The sequence below is a fragment of the Ictalurus punctatus genome, chromosome 5 (genome assembly GCF_001660625.3).
Source record: "Ictalurus punctatus breed USDA103 chromosome 5, Coco_2.0, whole genome shotgun sequence".
NCBI classification, from domain to species: domain Eukaryota; kingdom Metazoa; phylum Chordata; class Actinopteri; order Siluriformes; family Ictaluridae; genus Ictalurus; species Ictalurus punctatus.
In genome coordinates, this window is record NC_030420.2 from 22,527,111 (window position 1) to 22,549,154 (window position 22,044).

The 22,044-nt window shown below is 38.3% G+C and overlaps 2 protein-coding genes across 7 annotated transcripts in view; one reads left to right on the forward strand and one right to left on the reverse strand.

The window, feature by feature from the left end:
- Window positions 1-1,338, forward strand: part of ngrn (neugrin, neurite outgrowth associated) — a 7,437-nt gene extending 6,099 nt beyond the window's left edge. For all 6 annotated transcript variants that reach the window (XM_017467745.3, XM_017467743.3, XM_017467744.3 and 3 more), the window contains one exon: window positions 256-1,338. In XM_017467745.3, coding sequence (XP_017323234.1) covers window positions 256-862 — 607 coding nt within the window. In that variant the 3' untranslated portion in view covers window positions 863-1,338. The remainder of the gene's footprint in view (window positions 1-255) is intronic.
- On the reverse strand, window positions 1,029-22,044 carry sort1b (sortilin 1b). The gene is made up of 20 exons (XM_017467726.3): window positions 21,467-22,044; window positions 18,375-18,434; window positions 17,560-17,633; window positions 17,307-17,409; window positions 16,876-17,037; window positions 15,314-15,387; window positions 12,209-12,258; window positions 11,106-11,233; window positions 10,823-10,967; window positions 9,596-9,751; window positions 8,829-8,935; window positions 7,774-7,876; window positions 6,710-6,881; window positions 5,606-5,796; window positions 5,056-5,245; window positions 4,602-4,718; window positions 4,320-4,428; window positions 4,080-4,198; window positions 3,852-3,984; window positions 1,029-3,288 (listed from the first exon to the last, which is right to left on the reverse strand). Exons 1-20 carry the CDS (start codon window positions 21,710-21,712, stop codon window positions 3,274-3,276), a joined length of 2,454 nt encoding a protein of 817 aa, XP_017323215.2. The 5' UTR covers window positions 21,713-22,044; the 3' UTR covers window positions 1,029-3,273.

Here is a 22,044-nt window from a genome sequence, read left to right on the forward strand (position 1 = left end):
GACGTAGATTGTTTCTGAAACACGATCCTCGTGTGGATGAGGATCGTTTTCATTTCAAAACGAAAACACATTAGTGTAAACAGGGCCTTAGAGCAGGGAAAACACCAAATCGTGCCACTGGAATGATCTACATGCAGTGCTTTTATACAGTGATGAGAATATTAAAGCTGTTTCAGCATCTGATTTATACAGATATTGGGGAAGGTTTTATTAACCATTTCCTTAGAAGTAACTGACTTGAAGATCTGTTTTCAGGTACCTAAAGCAGGAGTCACCACAGGAATGGACGGTGCAGAGATTAGCGGAGGGTTTCTCCGTTAACACTGATGTCATCTACAGAGTCCTTCACAGCAAGTTCACCCCACCTCCAGAGAGGAGGCTTAAACAGGATGCCACAGTGTTAACCACAGTCAGACAGACCTTCCTCGAGAACGATAAAACGAATCAGTCACAAAAAGGCCAATCACAACTGCCTTTACCCACCAGCAGTGTACCAGCCTTGATTTCCTCTGGGAACACGAGCACACTCGTTGCCCTGACCAGTGGAGCTCTGACACCTACAGAGTGTGTGACAGGACTGGTTCCAACTGCTGCTAACGTTCCATCCCCTTCAATAAGGACAGCTCAGATATCAGCAGTGGCTCAGGGGACATTACAGGAGCAGCCTGCTGTGAGGCAAGAGCCGACAGGTGTTAAAGAGAGAGGTGTAGAAGTGGAGGAGGAAGAGGAGTGGGATGGAGTGGTTTTCACAGACGAAGGACTGGAGGAACTTATCCACACACTCCAGGAAAAACCCAGCGCAGTAGAACAAAAGGGCAGGGAGTTTTACGACAGCGATGGCAACTTCTTGTACAGGATCTAAATAAACTGTTTCTTGAATTGAATATTAAATGCACTGTCAGGGAACGTTTGAAATAATAATTAAATATTAACCTCAAACGGTACATGAACTTGTATATAAAATGCAAATGTAAGAAATAGTTCTACATTATAAAATGAATGTCATGTCAGAGGAATAGAAAAAGAAATGGGGTGGAGTCTATTTATTTCAGATATACAGAGCAAAAATGGCCAATACAAAGGTATTGCAGTTTTATATTTACAAAGCCAGCTTCATGGTATTTACATTGATTATCAAAGGCAAGAAAAGTATTACAACCCAGAAAGCAAAACATTTTTACTTCAAGTAGGAAACCCATGTAGTCTTTGTGCTGCTGCCGTCCTCTCAAGTTTTAACCCCGAACGCCACCCGAGTGCGATGTGACCTATTTGCTAAGATAGCATGCATAGAAGTACATGTTTAAAATGAAATCTAAAACACAACAGAGAAAAGGAAAATATATAGATTTCCAAAAATCACAAACTGTTAAGCCCCAGTTGTTTGTAACAGATCAAACTCAACCTCATGAGAATCCTTCAGTTTTCACGCATGATCCTTACGGAGAGAAATCAAGCGACATATTAATCCGTTCCAACACCTCCGACTACTGAGTAAATGATTAAAGAGACAACAATCCGCCTCCTTACAGTTAATTATTTAACAAGATGGGCTTAATAGTTATTTGTCTGAAGGTAAACATACCTTCACGTTAGGCACTTGAATGAACATACACACCATTATTACTTCTCTTAATATCTGTGTAACTGAGAATGAACTGTCGTGTAATATATATATATATATATATATATATATATATATATATATATATATATATATATATATATATATATATATATAAAGAAGATATTGTAGTTATCTTTCAGCTTTGTAAATACTAAAGAAAACGGCTAACTACAAAGCATTCATTTAAGGAATCACCAAGGGTCACCAAAAATAGGCAGGTGACAGAACGGTTTTGTTATACTGCAGCTAAAATCTACCAAACAAACACTGAATGAACTAGGTCTGTAAGTTCTGAAAAGGCGTCACGTTCTACTGATTTGAATAGTCAGACTTAGAAAGAAGAAGAAAAAAAAATCACGAAAGCTTTAGCCTGGGTTGTTACAGAGAGGGAGAAATCTTTCATCGTCGTGAGTTAAACACAATGGGGCAGGTCTGCATTCGTTAATCTCACATCTCACGGTCAGCTACTCATAATACAAGGTATTGCTAAATTTTTTTGGAATTACTGGTAATTTCACCTGAGTATACAAACTCAAAATGTGGAAAAGTCAGACATTATATTTGTGCTACCTTCGAGTGTAACGACGAGTTTCCTTCACGTTTACCCTGATAGAACATTTACACTTTTTATGACTCCCGTCTAGAAGCAGGGCTTTGGAAAGTCAGGTTTGTGCTTGCAACTGGACGTTTTTACAAAAGCAGCCGTCGGCCTTGTGTTACCTTGTGTTTTCTATTTCACAGTGCAAAAACTGCTGAGCATCACAAAAACGTCACAAAATTATTGTCTTCTATAAAACTATCTCAGGACATATACAGTATACTTACACATACAACCACCACGTTTCTTTACACAAGTCCATGTTTAAATTCTTCCCTTCCACTGGGTAAAATAAGTTAACCTTCTAAATGACGGGTCTATAATCTATACAGCCACAAGGAGTATTATAATGACCGTCTACACAGTAGCATTATTCGAAGTAAACTAAATTAGTCCTTTCCCCATTTTTGAGAAATGGAGAAAAGTATGGCCTATGAGTATGCTGATACATGCAGATGCGCTGTATCTATGCATCGTATTGCTTTCTGATCAACGTGATTCAACTTGATAAACCTTCTATATTTGATAGGATCATATATTCAAATAACAGAGGTGGGGAAAAACATCTAATATCAAAAATATATCTAATATCACAGTCATATTTCATGCTTCTGTCCAATCTTGAGGCGATATGATTCACTGTTATCCCTGGACTAACTTCATACACTACACTTGGCCACACTGATTCTGAACTGCATATATTACTAAAGAAGATGAAGCATTCTGTATAAGAGTTAAGTGCCACGACAAATACCCCGCTGTTAATTCTGAGATAGTGTCCTCTTATGGAGCCTGCTCCCTAGGCAAGAGATTATCTTAGCTCAAGTCATTTAACCACTGGCTGCACAGCTAAATTCATGAGATGCTTTTGTAACAAAACTGCAATTCACTCCTACTAAAGAAGCAGGAACTAGAGCGAAGTTATTCGAGGCTTGAAGACACTCGAGGCTGGGTTGTGCTTTAGAGCAGGAATAGAAACAGCAGCAAAGATGCCTGAGGCATTAAAGGAGACAGAGAGCTCCCAGTTTCTGCTGGTGCTGACTCACTGTTGTTATTCCAGAAGGTCCTGCAGAAAGAAAAAAAAAAAAAAAAACATTGACTTGATTTCAGAGTGGTGGATTCATCCAAGAATGCTTTGAATGCAAGTGGAAAATGCAAAAATCCTTCTACGCTTCCTGGAAACATTGCTTTGCCTAGGTCACATTGATACTATTAACCCAGATGTGCCGACATCGTTAACAAGAAAATCCTACCAGGCATAGAGAAAAAAAATATATTTTACCACAAAACCCCTAGAGCATATAAGTGGAGAAGCCGGATAATATTTTTTTCATATGCTGCCACACAACAGTAGCAGAAAACATTGTGGAAAATTACAGCTACTTAATAATAAGCATCGCCTCCATTTTTTTTTTACAGGCCAAAGAGATCATGGTTTCTATTGGTTCACAAGATGGAGGCTTGTTAATTCACAGGTCACCTAGAAAGTAACTGCTACTAGAAGCAAATGTACATCTTTCACATCCCACATACTTGACTGACATCATAGATGCTATAACTATAACTGTAGATATTGGCACCTGTGTTAACCCAGTAACCTTGGTGCATTGTGGGTGACTGTTACCGTACCTCATCCGAGTCCTCGTGGAAGCTGACCTTTGGGTGTGGGGTTACCACGTTCGTATCCAAAGGCTCGTCTAATCCATCTATGCCATTAGCCTCGGCGTTGTGCTGCAGGACTGAGTACCTGTGCACCAGGAATCTGCAAAGCACAGCAAAGAGATATTAAAATAACTCGCACGTAGAGAGCACAACAGTTTATTTACGAGAACGATTCAAGGAAGAAAGCGAACAGACCTTCCACCACAGACGTACTTCTTCACAAAAAGAGCCCCAGCTACACAACCGATCAGCAGGACGGCGATGACCGCCACGATAATAACGGCAGAGTGCTTGGGTTTCTCTGCTTCCTGAGTCTAACAGAAACATTGGATTAAAACACAGCAAATGCAGTTAGAGGACGATTTGACAAAACACACTCGTTTACTATCTGATTCATGTCACTTCGTTATATTCCTGATCTTTCTGTATTTTCACCTGCAGTTGTGGATCCAGTAGATCGCTGACACATTTTTTCCTCATATCAGTCACTTTTCGTTCAATGTTTTGGCCACCCTCACACTTATCTCCTGGAATCTTCCGATACCTGGTGACAGGAAGAGTTATTATAGCAATACAGTACGTCATGTGGTTTCCTCAATTCTGTCTGTTGTCAATACAAAAAAAAAAAAGATGTACCGAATGTTTTGCAGCTAACACATGTGAGAGCACAGAGGACGGCAGAATAGTGCAGTAAATGAGAGAAGGAAGGCGTATTACCCGTTGGTCTGTAGGTGTTCCTTCTTGCCATGGATGCAGAACTCTAGATCATGGCCTTTGAGCTCAAGCTGCTCCAAACACTCTGAGCTGTTCTCTTTACGGTAATATCCAAAGTCACTGAGAGATAGAGAGAAAAGCATTAATAAGCTTTGAACGCTAAAGTGATAAGATCTCACATTTCTTCCGTTTTTGTTTTGGACACAAATCCACTAGAGTAAATTAGAATGAGGTTCTGGCTCCTATGGAAGTATTTGCACTGTTCAGTCAAACATATTACACTAGAGGTGTGCATCGCTAGACCCAAAATAAAAAAAAATGTATAAATATACATCCAGATAAAATGTACAAACAGACTGAAAACTATGTTAACTGCTGTTCATATGATATTTTTGCAAATATAGACATTTAAAGACGAATCTTTAAGCAAATATGCAAATTTTGTGTGGACACTGACCAAAGGAAGTCATCTAGTGTGCAGGTACAAGGCGTGGGCTGCTTGGTGATGACATAATCACGTCCGTTCCAACACACAGAGTCCTTCTTGAGCCTCAGAAAACGCTCCTTATAACCCAGCATGCAGCCATCAGTAGGATCGCTGATGTCATCTGAATGTGCCAGCCACTGCACATAGTCGTTATCATCACCTGACAATAAGAAATCAAGAATAATATGTACTGAGGTTCATTCAGGCAACCGTGAGAGTCAGAGAAATGTGAACTTTAACACTTGCATCAGTTCCGTTTTAGCATGATGAAGGAAAGCCACTTTCAAAGAATGTTACAGTAGACTGCTCACTCTTAGTACTGGCCCTGATTTCAGATTGTATTATATTTAGATACTTTATATGACTCATCACCCTCAATGCTGAAGAAGCACCATCCTGCAGACTTTACTTCGAACAGACCAGGCTGCTACTGAAGGCTTTGGTCAGCCCAATCATGCATGTTTGATAACTAAAGTCTACAGTGCAAGAGATCTCTAAGACCAAATCTGAAATGACTTACAGTCACGAGTGAGCAGCTCTTTGAAGTCGATGGTGATGGAGACCCAGTACTGGCTTAGCAGGGAATCTCTGTAGCCCCAAATGCTAACATTCATGGAGTGAGCCCCCGGCTCCGAGGCGAGCCCAGTGAAGTATATTTTCTCCTCGGTGAAGTTGTACACATGCCAGCACTGGCCCTCATCTGTGGAAAATCTGATGAAAGAGAAAATGTTAAGTACATAGGTTTGCAGCTTTTTATGACTCATGGCCCACACAACCGAGTGCAAAATTTCCTCAGAACTGACTCAAACAATAAAAATGCTAAATAAATGTGTTACAACAAATAAAACAGAAAATCTTATAAAGATCGATATTATTTAAAAAAAGAAAAAAGGGCTAATATTTTTTCCAGTACAAAGTCAATTACAGAATTGTTTGAACACAAAAGTCAACATGTTCTACTGTTCATGTAGAACATTTTAAGCTCATCAAAGTTCTCTCTTTAATAGACACCACACGTTTTAAATATAGTTCAAATCAGATACTGAGATGAATGTAGCAGAACACCGATTTTGTGTTGCTGTGACCAAATTTTGCAACGGTTTATCTTTTCTATGTATAAAGCTCTTCGTTTTTTTCCATGCTGGTGGGCGACAACGGGGTTTTATAGATGTGCAAATTCATGTTAATATGCCAGGAAACAGGATATGGTTGGGGGGGGGGGGGGGTGATTCTTTTATTAGATTTTTTTTCCGCGGTGATGCTTTGTTTGCGTTGTTTCTAGTTGTGCCAATACATTTGCCATATATGATTTTAAAGAAAAAAAAAGAATAAATAATCAAAACGTTTCAGTGAAACTTAAATAAAAATTAAAGTTTTGTTAGAGAAACGTGAAAAAAATCTATAATTGTTTGTGCGTAAAGTTTTAATCATTCACTTGAACCATGACAATAATTGATGGCAATGTCGATGGGCATCAAAACCTCAAAACCACTGCATTAATGGTAGCAAAGCCCAAAGATTAAGGGTGATAAGGGAGCACATGAATGTCATGTGCACATGAATCTCATCTCATGAACATACTTTTTTTATTTTACCAAACTCAACATTTAGCCATGGTACTCACTTGATCTCAGAAATTGGCACATTGGGATTGTGCTCCACGGCCACCAGCAAACCTCCTGAGTCCAGGATCGCATAGTGATGGGGGCCCTTGAGAGCGCGCAGCCATGTGTAGCCACCATCGTCAGACACGTATACATCGGGAGTCAGCACTGAGATGGCATCGCCGACGCTGCCTAAAAGTGAGAGCAGTACTGACAGTGTCAAATCCAGGGCGAATTAAAGACAGGCAAATACTGTTATCCCACTACAGGCACTATAGAGTTCTGCTGGTACCTGTATTAGTAATTTCGATACTTATCTCAGGCTATATTACGTGACTTTATAACTGTGTATCCCAGAATTAAGTGTGCAGATGTGTATGTGTATTATGTGAACATACAAAATGCAATAACGACTGATTATGAGTGACAGACTTCCAAGATAAAGCTAGTGCCTTAGTTTGCTCATTCCATTTCTTCAATTACATTCAAAAGTTAGAGGGCCTAATCGTATCTGACATAAGTACATCTATTTCATGGATTGAGGTCAAACACTGTCCAAAGGGTTAGTATGTGTTGCTCTTCTTCGATTAGCTTGAGGGCAAACAACTGTCAGCAGAGGATCATCCCTTTTTCCACTGACAATGTGTCTGTGCTGGAGCCAGTGCAGGTTCAGGAATCCAGCAAATCTTTTTGCAAACCAGCTCAAGTTTCCACTTGTTTCAAGCCAAATCAGATATGAGATCTTACTAATCCATCCATCTATTTTCTATACCGCTTATCCTACAGGGTCAGGTTTGTTGCTAGATTTAGCATTAGCAATGCATGTCCTATTTAATTCACTGCAAACGCCAGTAACAAAAAAGAACTTTGTTCCTGGAACCGAACCAATTTTACAAACCAAGTGCCTAGTCTTTTGCACTGAAAATGTGCAGCATGGTTTAGGGTTCAGCACCAGCACCTTGTTAGTGGAAATGGAGCTAGAAGAGTCCGGCTGGACCTACTGACCATGTGTGCAGTAAACAAAATGTGAATTTACGCTACAAAGCTGCGTGAGTGTATGACTGCGTGTATGTGAGAACAGTACCATGAGCAATTATCAGTCCCACCGCATTAGGCTCAGTCAGAGGCAGCATTGGAACATTCAGCTTCATGGAGATGCTGTAAGAAGCATGAATATGAAGACTACACTGTAAGGGGAGAAATGAAAAGCAGATTAATGCACACAAATATACTAGACATTATAATGTTTTAGAAAATCCACATTCTATTGCAAACAACTCAAGCAACAGAGAAGCAGACAAATTATTTAAAGCTACAGTGCATACTGTAGCTTTAAGTGAGACTGTGCCAGGGGTGTCGGGCTGTAACTGGATAAAATTTTGTATGCATTTGTCATATGCCAGCTCAGATTTGTGTAATGTCATTGTGCCACATAAGAACGTCATCAAGCACAAAAGTGACTGGCGGGAGCCACAGCCAATCAGGAGAGAGAGAGAGAGAGAGAGAGAGAGAGAGAGAGAGTAAGCTAAGCAAATGGACGTGAGCGAGTAAGAAATATTTTAGCTTGTTGATTAGATAAGGCATTTCTTTATCCCTTAATTTGTTGGGAAACTAGTGAATGATAGATGATAGTCATGTAATTTATCCCTATTGTGAAAGTTATATCGTTGTCAAGTGATTTTGCTAGCTAGTGACTAATGTGTTGGTGGATTTCTGTATTTTTGTATTTCAAAAGTTATCAGTCGTGGTAACAAATGGTGAGCCACAAATACTTGGGCTGCATCCCAAACTCCATACTACTGTACTAAATATGACATTACTACATCACCGGTGTCATTACTATTTCAGTATACTACTTAGTGTACATTGTAGTGCACAGTTTGGAACACAGCCATGAAGTTTATCCGAATACGTAGACTCGCAGCTGTGTGATTAATACACACAGTGAAGGAAGAAGTGCACAACCCATGTTATGAAGGGTTCTTCCATAGTTAGCCTGGAATGGCATTTTTCTACCGGAGAGGGCAGAATTCCAAAATTGTACATCCTGTAGCTTTAAATAATTTCCTGCATGTTTCTATGATACAGTAAAGTGCTGTTCGCCGATAAATCGGGATTCTATCTTTCATGGGCCCTCACCTTATTTGTATCTTTAGCTGTGGAATCACACTGGCTGTTCTCTGGTTTCTTCAAGGGCACCCACTCGCCTCCCTGATCGAACGTCACCACGGTCTGCACAGAGTCGTCTACAAGAGCAGGAGGGGGAAAAAATCAATCAGTAGTCTAGTAAGGTGGTTTGTAAAACTGTACTAGTTTGACTAATCATGCTATAAAACACATATATTCGAACATATATTAGCCTACCATTTAATATATGTATAACACTCAACGTGCATCCCAAATCACACACTTACGCACTATTCTGTGCCATTTTGTAGTATACATAGTGTGAGTAGTGCGTTCACACTGAAAATTCCAACAAAAAGAAGAGCGTTTCAAGTACCCAGACGATGCACTTATTCAACCAAAAAAAAAAAAACAAAGTGTGGAATGTTGGACGCTTCATACACTCGACGGTCGTAACTTTGCTTATGTAGCAGAAGAGGTTAGGGGCTAGTGCTGATGCTGGCTCAAATTTACTCGGAATAAAAAAAAGGTCATGTTGGGCATAAAAGGTAATACTGACAAACAGTGAAATGAAGAAATTTGTTTACTTTGACTCGTTTTAGTATACTGCTAAAGCTAGCATCGTCGCATTACGTGCATTTGACATTATTTGCCATTGACTAGAAAATGGCTTATACTTCCAGTTGGTAAAATAATGTTAGTAAAATGTATACACTTGATGGTAGAGTACATAGTGCATAATGTATAGTAAATCATTTGGGACACAACTATAATCATACCTTCAGCTAGTACACTGGCCATGTACACTCCTCGGAGTGATGTGACATTTGTGAAGTCGTTGTCGCCTCCTGTAGCCGTGTAGAGGTGGCGCTCTAGAGATTTGGAGTACACCATGCCCCTGTCGTCTGACACATAGATGGTACCAAAGCCACTGTCTGAGGACAGCAGGACAATATGTGAGCTTTAATAATACTACATCATATACTTAATAGAATTATTCCATGATATTGTTTCCTACATTAAAGTCTTTACAGATTTAATTAAAACAGCATATATACACACCTACTGTACCATACTGTACCATCTATCGAGTCCTATCAATAGGCCACTGCTTATCACTTCAATGCATCGTCACAACACAAAAGTAACTGTTTATATCAGTGTATAGCTCTGTAGATAGCTCTCTAATGTAATGTGTGCTACTATAACATCGATACTATTTCTCACTAACTAATTAATGCTAATTAATAGGGATGCACCAAAATTTTGGCTGCCAAACATTTTCGGCTGAAAACGGCATTTTAGGTTTTTGGCCGAAAGACAAATAAGGCCAAAAATATAAGCCGCCATGCTCTGTCCTGCCCCTCACTGCTCAGATTTCATTTTCGATCTAGCCGACAGTTATCCGAGTTGCCGAGTTCATTACTTGACTGCTGTTTTGCATATCATAATAGTTAATGTTACATTATTTGAATAATTGGATAAAATAAAAATCTGTTAAATTTGATTGTTACAGAACTGAATGAAGAATAATATATTTAATATTGTTTTTGTTTTGCTGTGTTAATAATAATAAAATAATAAAAATGTGATCATTTCATTGGTTTGTAGCTTTTCAATTCAGATTCATTAAAATAATGAAATTAATTAAAAAGTCTAATATTAACGCAATAATACAAAAAACCAAATTTAAAATGGGTTTTTCCGTTTCGGTTTTCGGCCAAGTGCGTCCTGAATATTCAGTTTCGGCCCAGAATTTTCCTTTCGGTGCATCGCTACTAATTAAGTGTGCCTGAGGTATTATAAACGCTGACACTGAGACTTTCACTGGCACAATATACTTGCTCTGTAATTGGACGAAGTAGTGCTCTGTGATTGGACAAAGCCACCTGCCCTCATTAATTATTTACATGCTCAACATAGGGAAAAATATCTTACTGATATACTATCAGAATACTTATTTATTATGCTACTTTGCAACAACAGACTGAGAAAAAAAATCTCACCCCCGGGTTCATCTACATGCATAAAGACCATTTCGTCATTGGCTGCCAGTATAGAGTAGAACTGCTCATGACCTACAGGAGGAAGCTGAGCTATGTTCCACTCCTCACCCTGGTCTGTGGACACATGGATCATCCGCATCATTCCCTAAGTGAGACATGTTTTTTAGTCAAGACACCACATAAAACTCTCATGGAAATAAATTGTGCATATGCAGGTTACTGCGAACATTACTGAGATCTTTACACATACAGCGCCTTCATACTATGACGGTGTAATGCTTACTGTTCCAGTCATGACTGAGGCGAAGAGGAAACGGCCACCAATCCCAAAGGAGTAGATCTTTTCAGCTATTGTCTTAAATGTCTCTCCATGGTCTACTGATTTCATCAGGACGAGCTGCCCCCTGTCATCTGTAAAACAGAAACACGGTGAGTCTAAACTGTTTTTTCTGGTACGGTCTTAATGCTGCAGTGTGTAGGTCTCTGGGGATGAATTACAGTGACTTCATTATACTAAGGAACTAAAGACACATTTCATCATAGAGAGTGTGGAGTTTCAAGACAGATCACTATCTAGTAGTAAGTAAATATGTAATTACATGCTTTGCTATACACATTTTTTTCATAATTTCCATAATAGAAAAAGTAAGAGAGATAAAAGAAAGAACCATACAAATCCAAAATGGATTACACTGAACAAGTTAAGCGCAGTTTACTTTTTTTTCCTTTTCTTTTTTTTTAAGAGGAGAGAAAAAAAATGGACAAGAGATCCTAATGTGCTTTCTCTTTGAATTCCTTAGCAAAGTATATTAAGGTTAATTGCAATGGGGCCAAATAACAGGAATACACCATTTAGCCCTATTCATTTGGGGTATTAAAGTTGGGGTAATTCTATATTTAAGAGATACTACTGTGATTTTATTTCCATCTGGATCAGCAGTATGTGGGCGATACGTTCAAATCCCAGTGGTGATATGATCATTTTAATCCTATCTAGACAGAAATCTCTGTGATTTTACAAGATGCCATCTCTTACATTTCTTGAACACCATATTTAGAATTTTCGCTTATTTTAAGATACATTCAGCAATCACTAAAAACATCAGACACAAAAAAATTGTGATTAAAATGGCCATTAGCATAGTAATAGTTATAGATAAAACCTCACTATATATCTGCATACTGCACAATTTTATGGTTCTGTAAATATATTCATGTGATCACATTATCATGTTTGGTGCTAACACCTGGGTAATCAAATGGAGCTTTCAGAAACTCCTTTATAGAGCATTAATTTATTGAAGAGCTTTCAAGTAAGGAAACAATTTCACGCATTCCCATCTTGCCACACCATGGATCAACGCTGCTACAATAAATGTTACTCACAGCAGGATCCATTCAGGTTGGTGGAAAAGAAGAGTGTATTGTCTTCTCCCCTGCAAAGACACACATACACACACACACACACACACACACACAATCCCTAATGTTAAAGATGTGCAGTCTGCTTCACCTTCCCACAGGAGGGGTACAGCTTCATTTTAATATAAACAAATGTCCTGAATTTGGTTGCTGGAATAAAGATTGTGCTTTGAAAGAAGTAGCAAGTAAATTCTCTGCTCGTCTCTTGGAAGGAGAAATCACGGGCCACAAGCTTAAATAATGGACTTGGATGTTGGTTAGTAGTTATTCTAAGTTACTAAATAATTAATTGTAAGTAGGTTGATTTAGCATAGCTAACTACTAACTGCAGCTTAAGCACCACAGCACGGTTGCAGGCCGCTTAAGTAACACAAACCTTTGGACATAACTAGGCTTCATTTATCAATCTTTACATAAAGTTGTGTGCAAATGTTTTCGTACAGCAAACCAAACGAAGATTTCCAGCCATGTTCACAGACGTTTCTGCAATGCTGAACTTCTTCATACTCATGTGTGTATGTATAAATGGAAAATCGCCCGTAATTACCAAGTGCAATCACAGCACAGCTAGAGTGACTCCTAAACGTGGAATGTGCTACATTTTCCAGTAATGTAGCTTAGCCAGTTCTTTTGGATTGATTTCTTTCAAGTAATTAAAATGAACTTTTCAAACAAATCTACTTAAAAACAACTTGTAAAGAGATTTGTGCACGCAATTGAAATAAACAAGTTACTTAAACTTGTTAATGTAACCCGTATAAAAATTTGCAGTAACTCATGCCGATTACACGATTTGAGGTTTACATTAGCGCGTTTCTGTGTGTGCAAATGTGCACAAACTTGAGAGCTCTCATAGGACATAAACCTTTTTCCGAACGAACTGGATTTTCTTTAACCTATACAACATTTCTTTGTTGTATTGTACAACCCCAATTCCAAAAAAGTTGGGATGCCGTGTAAAATGTAAATGAATGAAAACAAAAATAGAATGCAATGATTTGAAAATCTTATAAACCAATACGTTATTTACAATAGAACATAGAAAACATAACAAATGTTTAAATTGAGTACCATTTTGAAAATAAGGTAATTTTGAATTTGATGGACGCAACACGTTTCAAAAAAGTTGGGACAGGGCAACAAAAGGCTGGAAAAGTAATTGTTACTAAAAAGAAATAGCTGGAGGTTAATTGGCAATAGGTCAATAACATGATTGTTTATAAAAAGAGTATCTTAGAGAGGCAGAGACTTTCAGAAGTAAAGATGGGCAGAGTTTCACCAATCTGCGAAAAACTGCATCTACAATTTGTGGAACAATTTGTGAATAATGTTCCTCAGTGTAAAATTGTGAAGACTATGAATATCTCATCATCAGAGAATCTGGAGAAATCTCTGTGTGGAAGGGACAAGGGTGAAAATTAAAATTGCATGCCCGTGATCTTCGGGCCCTCAGGCGGCACTGCATTAAAAACAAGCATGATTCTGTAATGGAAATCACTGCATGAGCTCAGAAACACCTCCAGAACTCAGTGTCTGTGAACACAGTTCACTGTGCCATCCACAAATGCTGGTTAAAGCTCTATCAAGCAAAGAAGAAGCCACATGTGAACTTGAGGCAGAAACGCTGCCGTCTTCTCTGGGCCAAAGCTCATTTAAAATGGACTAAGGGAAAGTGGAAAACTGTTCTGTGGTCAGACGAATCAAAATGTGAAATTCTTCTTGGAAACCATGGACTCTAAACTAAACTCAACCATAGTCCGCGAAACTAAAGAAGACTAAAGAAGAGAGGGACCATCCAGCTTTTTATCAGCGCTCAGTTCAAAAGCCTGCATCTCTGATGGTACGGGGGTGCATTAGTGCCTATTGAATGGGCAGCTTGCACATCTGTTAAGGCATCATCAATGCTGAAAGGTATATACAGGTTTTGGAGCAACATATGCTTTCATCCAGATTCCATCCCATCTTTACTTCTGAAAGACTCTGCCTCTCTAAGTTACTCTTTTTATACCCAATCATGTTACTGACCTGTTGCCAATTAACTTAATTAGTTGCAAAATGTTCCTCCAGTTGTTTCTTTTTACTAACACTTTTCCAGCATTTAGTTGCCCCTGTCCCAACTTTTTTGAGACAAAATTAAAAATTACCTTATTTTTTTCTTAAAATGGTATATTTACTCAGTTTAAACATTTGTTTCCTATGTTCTATTGTGAATAACATATGGGTTTATGAGATTTGCAAATCACTGCATTCTGTTTTTATTTACCTTTACTTACATTTCGCACCGCATCCCAACTGTTTTGGAATTGGGGTTGTCGATGCTCTTGCAAAGGATTTACAATTAAATGAGGCCAGTTGTCTCTAATGGAGACCCTCACACACAGCTCTGCAGATCTAAAAGGAAACTGACGACTCATTCTGACGTCTCACTACTGAAATGCAGGAAGGTTACATGAGCCTTCTCGCACACCTGGGTGTCAAATACTCTTTTCAAAAGTTCCCTTAGCGATGAAGCTTTGATTCTTGTATTGGCAGAGCTGCCAACCTGATCCTGACCTATTTTACAAGTTGTTCTAGGCAAGGACACGTCTATCAGTGGAGTGGAGTTTGCACTGGCGACAGGGCAGCAGAATATTTTCACCATAGAGGTAAACACACAGAGAAACTCAAATGTAAACAGCCCTACTACTGGCCCTTTGTTTGATATATAAAGTTAAACAAAGAGAGCTTGTCCCTGACTTACTCATTTTAGTCAAACATTTATTTTACAATACATTCTTTTAGAGTATTGATGTTCTTAGATCATGTTCTTGTTAGTGTAAGGTCACAACACATGAGAATATTCCTTTTAAGAGAGGAAAAGCCTGTACAATTCCTGTGAATGGACATGAAGCTATTTCTTTATAGATAAAGTTTCAACTGACTTAACAAGGTTGTGTCAAGTAGGAAACAAGATGACTTAGCAGAGAGTTTATCACCCCTGTGCTACAAGAGCTATATTGGAGTGTTTATTTTAGTAACTGAAGTCAGGACCATCCAGGCTCAAGTTTGCAATGGCTCAAAGGCTCTTACCATTTCACCACACACACAGCCTCGTAGATTTTCTTCCATGTCGCAGCAAAATTCCCTGAAATCCAGAGCTCATTCTAAAACAGCAACAAAAAAAAACCCAGTTGAAAACACTTTTGTAAGATTGCAAGCTAATACATGAACAAGAAACATTCCCAAAGAGTACAATCTTGTATTAACTGTATTAGTTCACTGGAAGCTTAATAAGTAAGGAATAAAACATGGCAAGCCGAGCTATTATAGGAGAACAATCCACAGCACAATGATGTGATGCTGCCCAACGTGAAGCGAACTTATTGTTGCCAGCCCAATCTGGATTATTTTCCAGTAACAGAAAATGTTTTTTTTCCTCCTATACCACAGCAGTTTTCCAAAGATTGCTGTTTTTAATTTGTTAATGAACAACATTTAATGCTTTTTAACAGTTTACAGTTGCATGTAATGTTGTGGAACAACCACGAGATGTTAGTTTGTTCTCTTTCTCTATTTCTTAAGATTAAAAAGACAAAAAAAAATAATGCAGCTTGCCATGTTAGAGAGAACCAGGAAGCACAAACTCCTCAGTCCCCAAGACTTTATCATGGCAGAAAACTTACTGGCTGTTACAACATGCTGAAATCTGAGACGCCAAAGTTATATAAACGTCTCCTAACAGAAAGCTTAGATCTTGTTAAATAACAAATCATCTTTTTTTTTTATCTGTTTATTATTAGATTTAGATTATGTGGTGCATCTATCATACAAGTCCCTGTGAGTTGTTACCATAGAAACCAGAACGATGTATTGGAACGAGCAGATTAAGGTCGTTTGAATTACAGCCAGCAAATACTGTCAGAAAAAAAATGACTCAACCCTTCTGACCAATCAGGTTCAAAAACTCGAGAGCGTCATGGCATAACACCAAACATAATATATGTAGTAATGACTGGTAATAACAGGTAGTGATGACTGGGGTCTAAGCACACTTTTGCAAGCAGGACTAATTAGTGAATAATGACTAAAAACCTAAAAATATATATAAATAAAAAAGCTACTGTTATGCTGCTCAGTCTATATAGTGTGTGCATCAAGATGGATGAAGACATGAAAAAAATCTTTAAAATTTTCTTTTGAGGAGTAGAGAGGTAAACAATATATTTGAAATGTTTAAATATTACAACTCAATATGCAGGTTTCGTCATGACTGCTGGATTTGATTTGCCCAAAGGAATTGGAAAAAAACGATGGAATTGGAAACACCCCTAAGGACACACCCCAAAACTGTGCAGAGCATGCCCTATCTCTGTACCAAATATGTTATAACAGCATTCAAAGAATTGTTTGGGCTGCTCTGGAGGAGGAGGGAGGGGAACAAGTAGAACAAGAAGAACAAAAAGTACAACAACAGTCCCAAAAGTCCTTCAGAATCATCTATGCTTGATAAGGAAGAGAAGAACTTATATGTGATGATAAAACCAAGAGGCTGTCATAGATGAAGTGTGAATAAAACCAATATGAGTGAACACAGACGATTTAGCAGGTTGCAAAATGTGTGCATCATGATTCTTTTTCTCTCTCTCTCTCACCTTGAGACTGATGGCCACAAGGATATTGGAATTTTCGGGGTTATACATAATCTGCATGCGAGGGTTGAAAGGCAGGTCCAACGAACTAAAGCTTTTCCCAAAGTCACTGGACAGGAAGATCCTGGATCCACTGCTTCCAGACACATCTCCTGTAAGGATCACCTAGAAATAAAGGCAAAATTCAAATGACAAAAAAAAAAAACACAGTCCTTAATTGAAGCAGTAACTTCAAAATCCTCCCTGGTGTATTTGTGCTAAAGTTTAAGCATAGTAGTATTCGTATTTAACAAGCAAACCGGTTAAGCCTGCCTGCGTATATAGTGCTTAATTTCAAAAGAAATGAATGTTTGATGAATGGTTGGTACTAATGAATTTTTAATTGTTTAAGCTCAGTTACCAAATCCTGGACATTACTAGATCACCCCCCTCACCTTCCCAGAATTCTCAGGGCCAATGGCTATCCCAAACTCAGTGCTGATAAACGTGTTGTTAATAAGGTATGTGACGTCCTCGAATGTCTTTCCATAGTCCTCGCTGATCCAGATAAAGAAAAAGAGATACCGACATGCAGATGTTTAAAAAAACTCATTTAACAATAATAGAAAGCATGTTAAACAAAATCACATGCAGAGATGCAGTTCAATAAGAAGTATGAAAATCTGGCCATATTAAGATGTAGTTCACCTCCGGTAAAGTCTGGACTGGCCAAATCGTAGCAAGAAAATGGGCATCTGAAATGTAGTCAAGGCCAGCACAACCTGGCAAGGAGAAAAAGAGATAACTTATATTGCACTGCCAAGGAGCAAGCATCCTCAAATCTCCGTACCACAGACACAATAATAAAAAAAAGTCAATGGAGTGTAATGAAGATATAATTTGATGACTGTAGCTACGCATGGAAATTACATAGTTCCAGGACACTAAAACTACATAAAAGTTAACAGCTTTCTATACATTTCAATGTAATGAGGGCATGCAGTAATGGACATTAATTTAGAAAACTCAATTTTCATCCTCCCTCATGGGAAAAAAAAGCACAACAAAGTAACACAACCTTGTTCATTCAGCAATCTATAAAGGAGGACAAACAGTTAATTCACTGCTATATGAATATTTTGTGCTGTAAGAGCTTCTCAAACAGGAAGCAGTTTGTGTGCAGCTTAACCACACCGCTAAACCGATGACCAGCCTGTGAAAGCTTTCATTTTACAAGAAGACAGTTCTTGGACTTCTTCCTAAACATGCTGACAGTTCTGTTTTCTAAAATAATGATTCGGGCAATTTACAAGAAAAACCACAAGGTACTGCTTGAGTTATAAGTGTGTCTATTCTGGTTCAGTTATGCATCATCAAACTAATGAGCACTAGGACAATTATCAGCTGATTATTGTTGTAAGAATAACTTCACAGAACATCTCTCATCTCATTAAAATGAACTTAAACCCCAGTATATATTAAACATGTATTAATTAGGAATAACTTGAAGATTATTTACTCACCCCTGTTCCATCTCCTATCCAGGCCAAAGCCACTGATCCACTGAGATCATTAAATGTGCTCTGCAAGTGAGAAATAAATTATTAACAATACTAAACAATGATTGAACCAATAGCAAAACAGAAAAAAAAAAAAAAATTAAATCTTTGTAGCACAAAGACAATTGCTGGTGGAGCAAGCATCACATTGTACACTTGCTACCAGTTAACTCTATCATAGTTTCACTATGCTTTTACAGAAACTGGGCCGTGATTGGACAAGTTTACATATAATGTTGTTAATGATATTAGCGTTCACAACTATTTTACATTTAAAGATTTTAGCAGGCACTCTTTAATCTGAATGACTTACAAAGTGCTTCATAGTCTCCATCTTAAACATCCTCATGGTAGTGCAAATAGGTCAGGGTCTATGAATACTATCAAGCTCAAACCCTGCACTCCCAGAAATAACAGTATCAAACTGTACTTTTCCTTGTCGCTTGGGTGCCCCCCTCAAGGGTACAACTTTTTTACCTTTAGTGTATATATTATATATCTCCATACATAGGGGAAATTTAAACTTTTTATCAAAATGTCTTCTAAATTTTTTTCATACTTAGTATTTTCTTAGTATATATCTTTATAATATATATATATATATATATATATATATATATATATATATATAAATATATATATATCTTTCCTTGCCAAAAGAACGACGTATTGAAATCATTCTCATGGCTGGATTGGAAAGCTGTCTCTAGGGTGTGATGGACTTTATCAGAAAACAGGGCAAGCACATCACACACGACACTTTATTAACAAATTAAAAAATACTGGTGATGACGAGTGTTGACGACTAACCGAGAAGTGGACTTCCACAAACACAAACTGAGGAAGTAACAACCGACGTGGTGCTGGAATACATAGTCCCTTATGTACACCCTGTATATATTCATACCCAGCTTACTTATGTAACATTAAAGATTTAGTCTAAAAGCTTTCATGAGCAATTCCGAAGTCCACCTTTCTCCGATTCTCGTAGCTCTCTCGAGAAAAATGCTTGCTACACACAAACAGTTTCGATGCGTCGGTAGTTGATGGCCAACCAACCACCCGCAGCCAGAGTCTAGGGAAAGCCATGCAACACACTCGAATTCTTACACCACTGAAATAAACACTTGCGACCCATTTGAACACCTGTCTCATCTATATCTGTTGTAGAAAAGCACCACGTGCTGTCATGAATAATTAAGAGACAGCGTCTTCTCAGAGGCTAAAAACACGTAGTCTCATCCATAATTATGAGACACCGACACGTCATCGATGTACTATAGTACGGTACCATGTCCCTGCCTGTGACGTGTGACATGATGAGATTTTAAACCCGGAAGACTAAAATAGCAGAAAAAGCTCAAAACTTAAGCAGTTTTCTCCTACAATTTAAATGATTGGATGCTAACATTGTCTTTTATGATGTGCGACTCGAACACCTCTGTTAAAATCTCAGAAAATGTAGTTTAGTGTTTCTTGGCTCATTGAAAGTACACCACACACACACCATTCCAGGAAAGAGAATCATACTAAAAGTACAGAAGATGCATCCTTTGTGGTACCACCCAAATCAGGAGATTTTAAATTACATTATTTAGTTGTTAGATATGATAATGGATTATCACATTACCTTCATGCTTAATCCTTTCTTAACAACTTAAAAGGGTCTTAATATATACACTCCTTATGAGTTAAAGCATTACGTTATGTTAAGTCTACAACAGATGTCTAGATGGATGTTGAGTCTACAACCATGTACCTAAGACTAAAATACTCTCTTTTTTTCCTCAATCCAGAGGGCATTTATGTCCCTGAACACAGCAGTTAAATCCTCTAATCTCATCTACCCAGCTGTCTCAATCTGGCCAGAGAAAATGACCCAAAGTGCCGCTGGAAGTCAGATGCCTTCAGATATCTGAGCTGCTCTGAAGCCACCTCTGAACTGAAAGAGAAACAATTTGTGAACTTGTAAGCAAACAGGGTGTTGAGAATATTTTCATTAACATGGCCGAAATCTTTATGTGTGACGGTTGGCCTCTGAGACAGAGGAGCAGGTTTGAAGAGCTGCCATGCCGGTTGGCCCAGACTCTGATGGGTGGAACGCAGAACGTCTGCTTCATGTGTAACTCGTACTTCCCTGTTTAGATACAAACTAAATAAACTCATTGTACTGACATGCCTAGCGCTTTCTGTTCTTTCTTAAAGCTTCTTTTTCGTCATCCTTAAGTGAAATGGTAGTTAAAAACGACCACAGACACAAATCTTAAAGATGGTGGCTATTAATATTGTGTTCTCAACTGAAAGCCTCAAATCGTTTGAATGGTGATCTCACATTTCACCATCTTAAAGCTTTTAGGAGATGTAAATTGTTCTATCCTCGAAGTTAGTTAATATTAACTGACAGGCAGCTAAATCTCCTCCAAAATGCAATTCACCCGAAGTGTAGTCCAAGGTTATAGGTTTATTTACCATAGGAGGGTGAAGCTAAAAGAAAATGCGCAACAAGCTATTACTCATGTTAAGTAAATAAGCAACATGTTAATAAAGCAACCGTACTTTATTAGCTGTCGCCGTATGACAGAAATAATAGTACATCTAAAAAAAAAATATCACATTTAAAGCACACAACAATGTGAAAGTTATTCTGTTATTATTGTAAAGAGCACATGAATATGCTCGGAGGAGGAGGAGAGGAAAGAGCAGAAGGGTCAGTGGAAGATTTAGCCGTTACAATGGTGCTTTTTAAAAACTTCTAGAATGTTTCGAATAGGGCGCGTGCACATATATAAGGAATCATAAGGAAATATGTCGTTTTTAAGAGATTATAAAGTACCATATAATGTAGAACAACATTTCAGTGTCACGTAACAAAAAAAAGTAAATATGATAAAAGTCAAAACAAAACAAATAAAAACAGAGGAATTGTATTAGTACATCAATGTATTATTACTGCACAGTAACTGAAAGTCAAAGAGCCTGACTAGAGAGTTCGGCAAAAAGCAAAGGTTAAATGACAGGCGAGTCGGGAGTAACTGGAAGAGCCGGTTTAAACTTACAATGTGAGTGTTGTTGGATAATTTGTCGTTGTATCCCTGTAGACCCTTACAGGTGTCTCCTCCGTCATCTGCGCTTCTCTTTTTTATGGTATGCTGATGTGAAGACTCCACCGCGGACCTGATCTTACCCGCTGCGTTCATGTGAAGAGAGTGCGCGGTACGCGACACCCTAGTTCCGCCGAAATCCAAACTATACACCGCGGGAAATAAAAATAATGCTAAAATAAAGTGCCACTGCCGTGCCATTTTTGATATCTAGTGCTTTTTTCCCTGCACGAGTCTTGGTTATTTACTAAATTGCCAAAACGCGACTGTAACCCAGTGTCGCCGCCGACATCAATAAAAACACAGTGGCTGTGACACGGAGCTATCTCTCCTCATCGCAGTCTCAGCGCGCTTCTAGCATAAAATGAGTTGGAGGGTTTTGTTGGTTTTTTTTGAGCAAACAAAAGTCGCTTTCTAAACTACAACTAAAACTATTCCAAATCTGTAAAAGAATTATGATGTCAAAAATATAATCGTAAGAAAAAAACCTACTGCACTCGGACCCCCCACTAGGTAACAAAAAGGTACAGCGA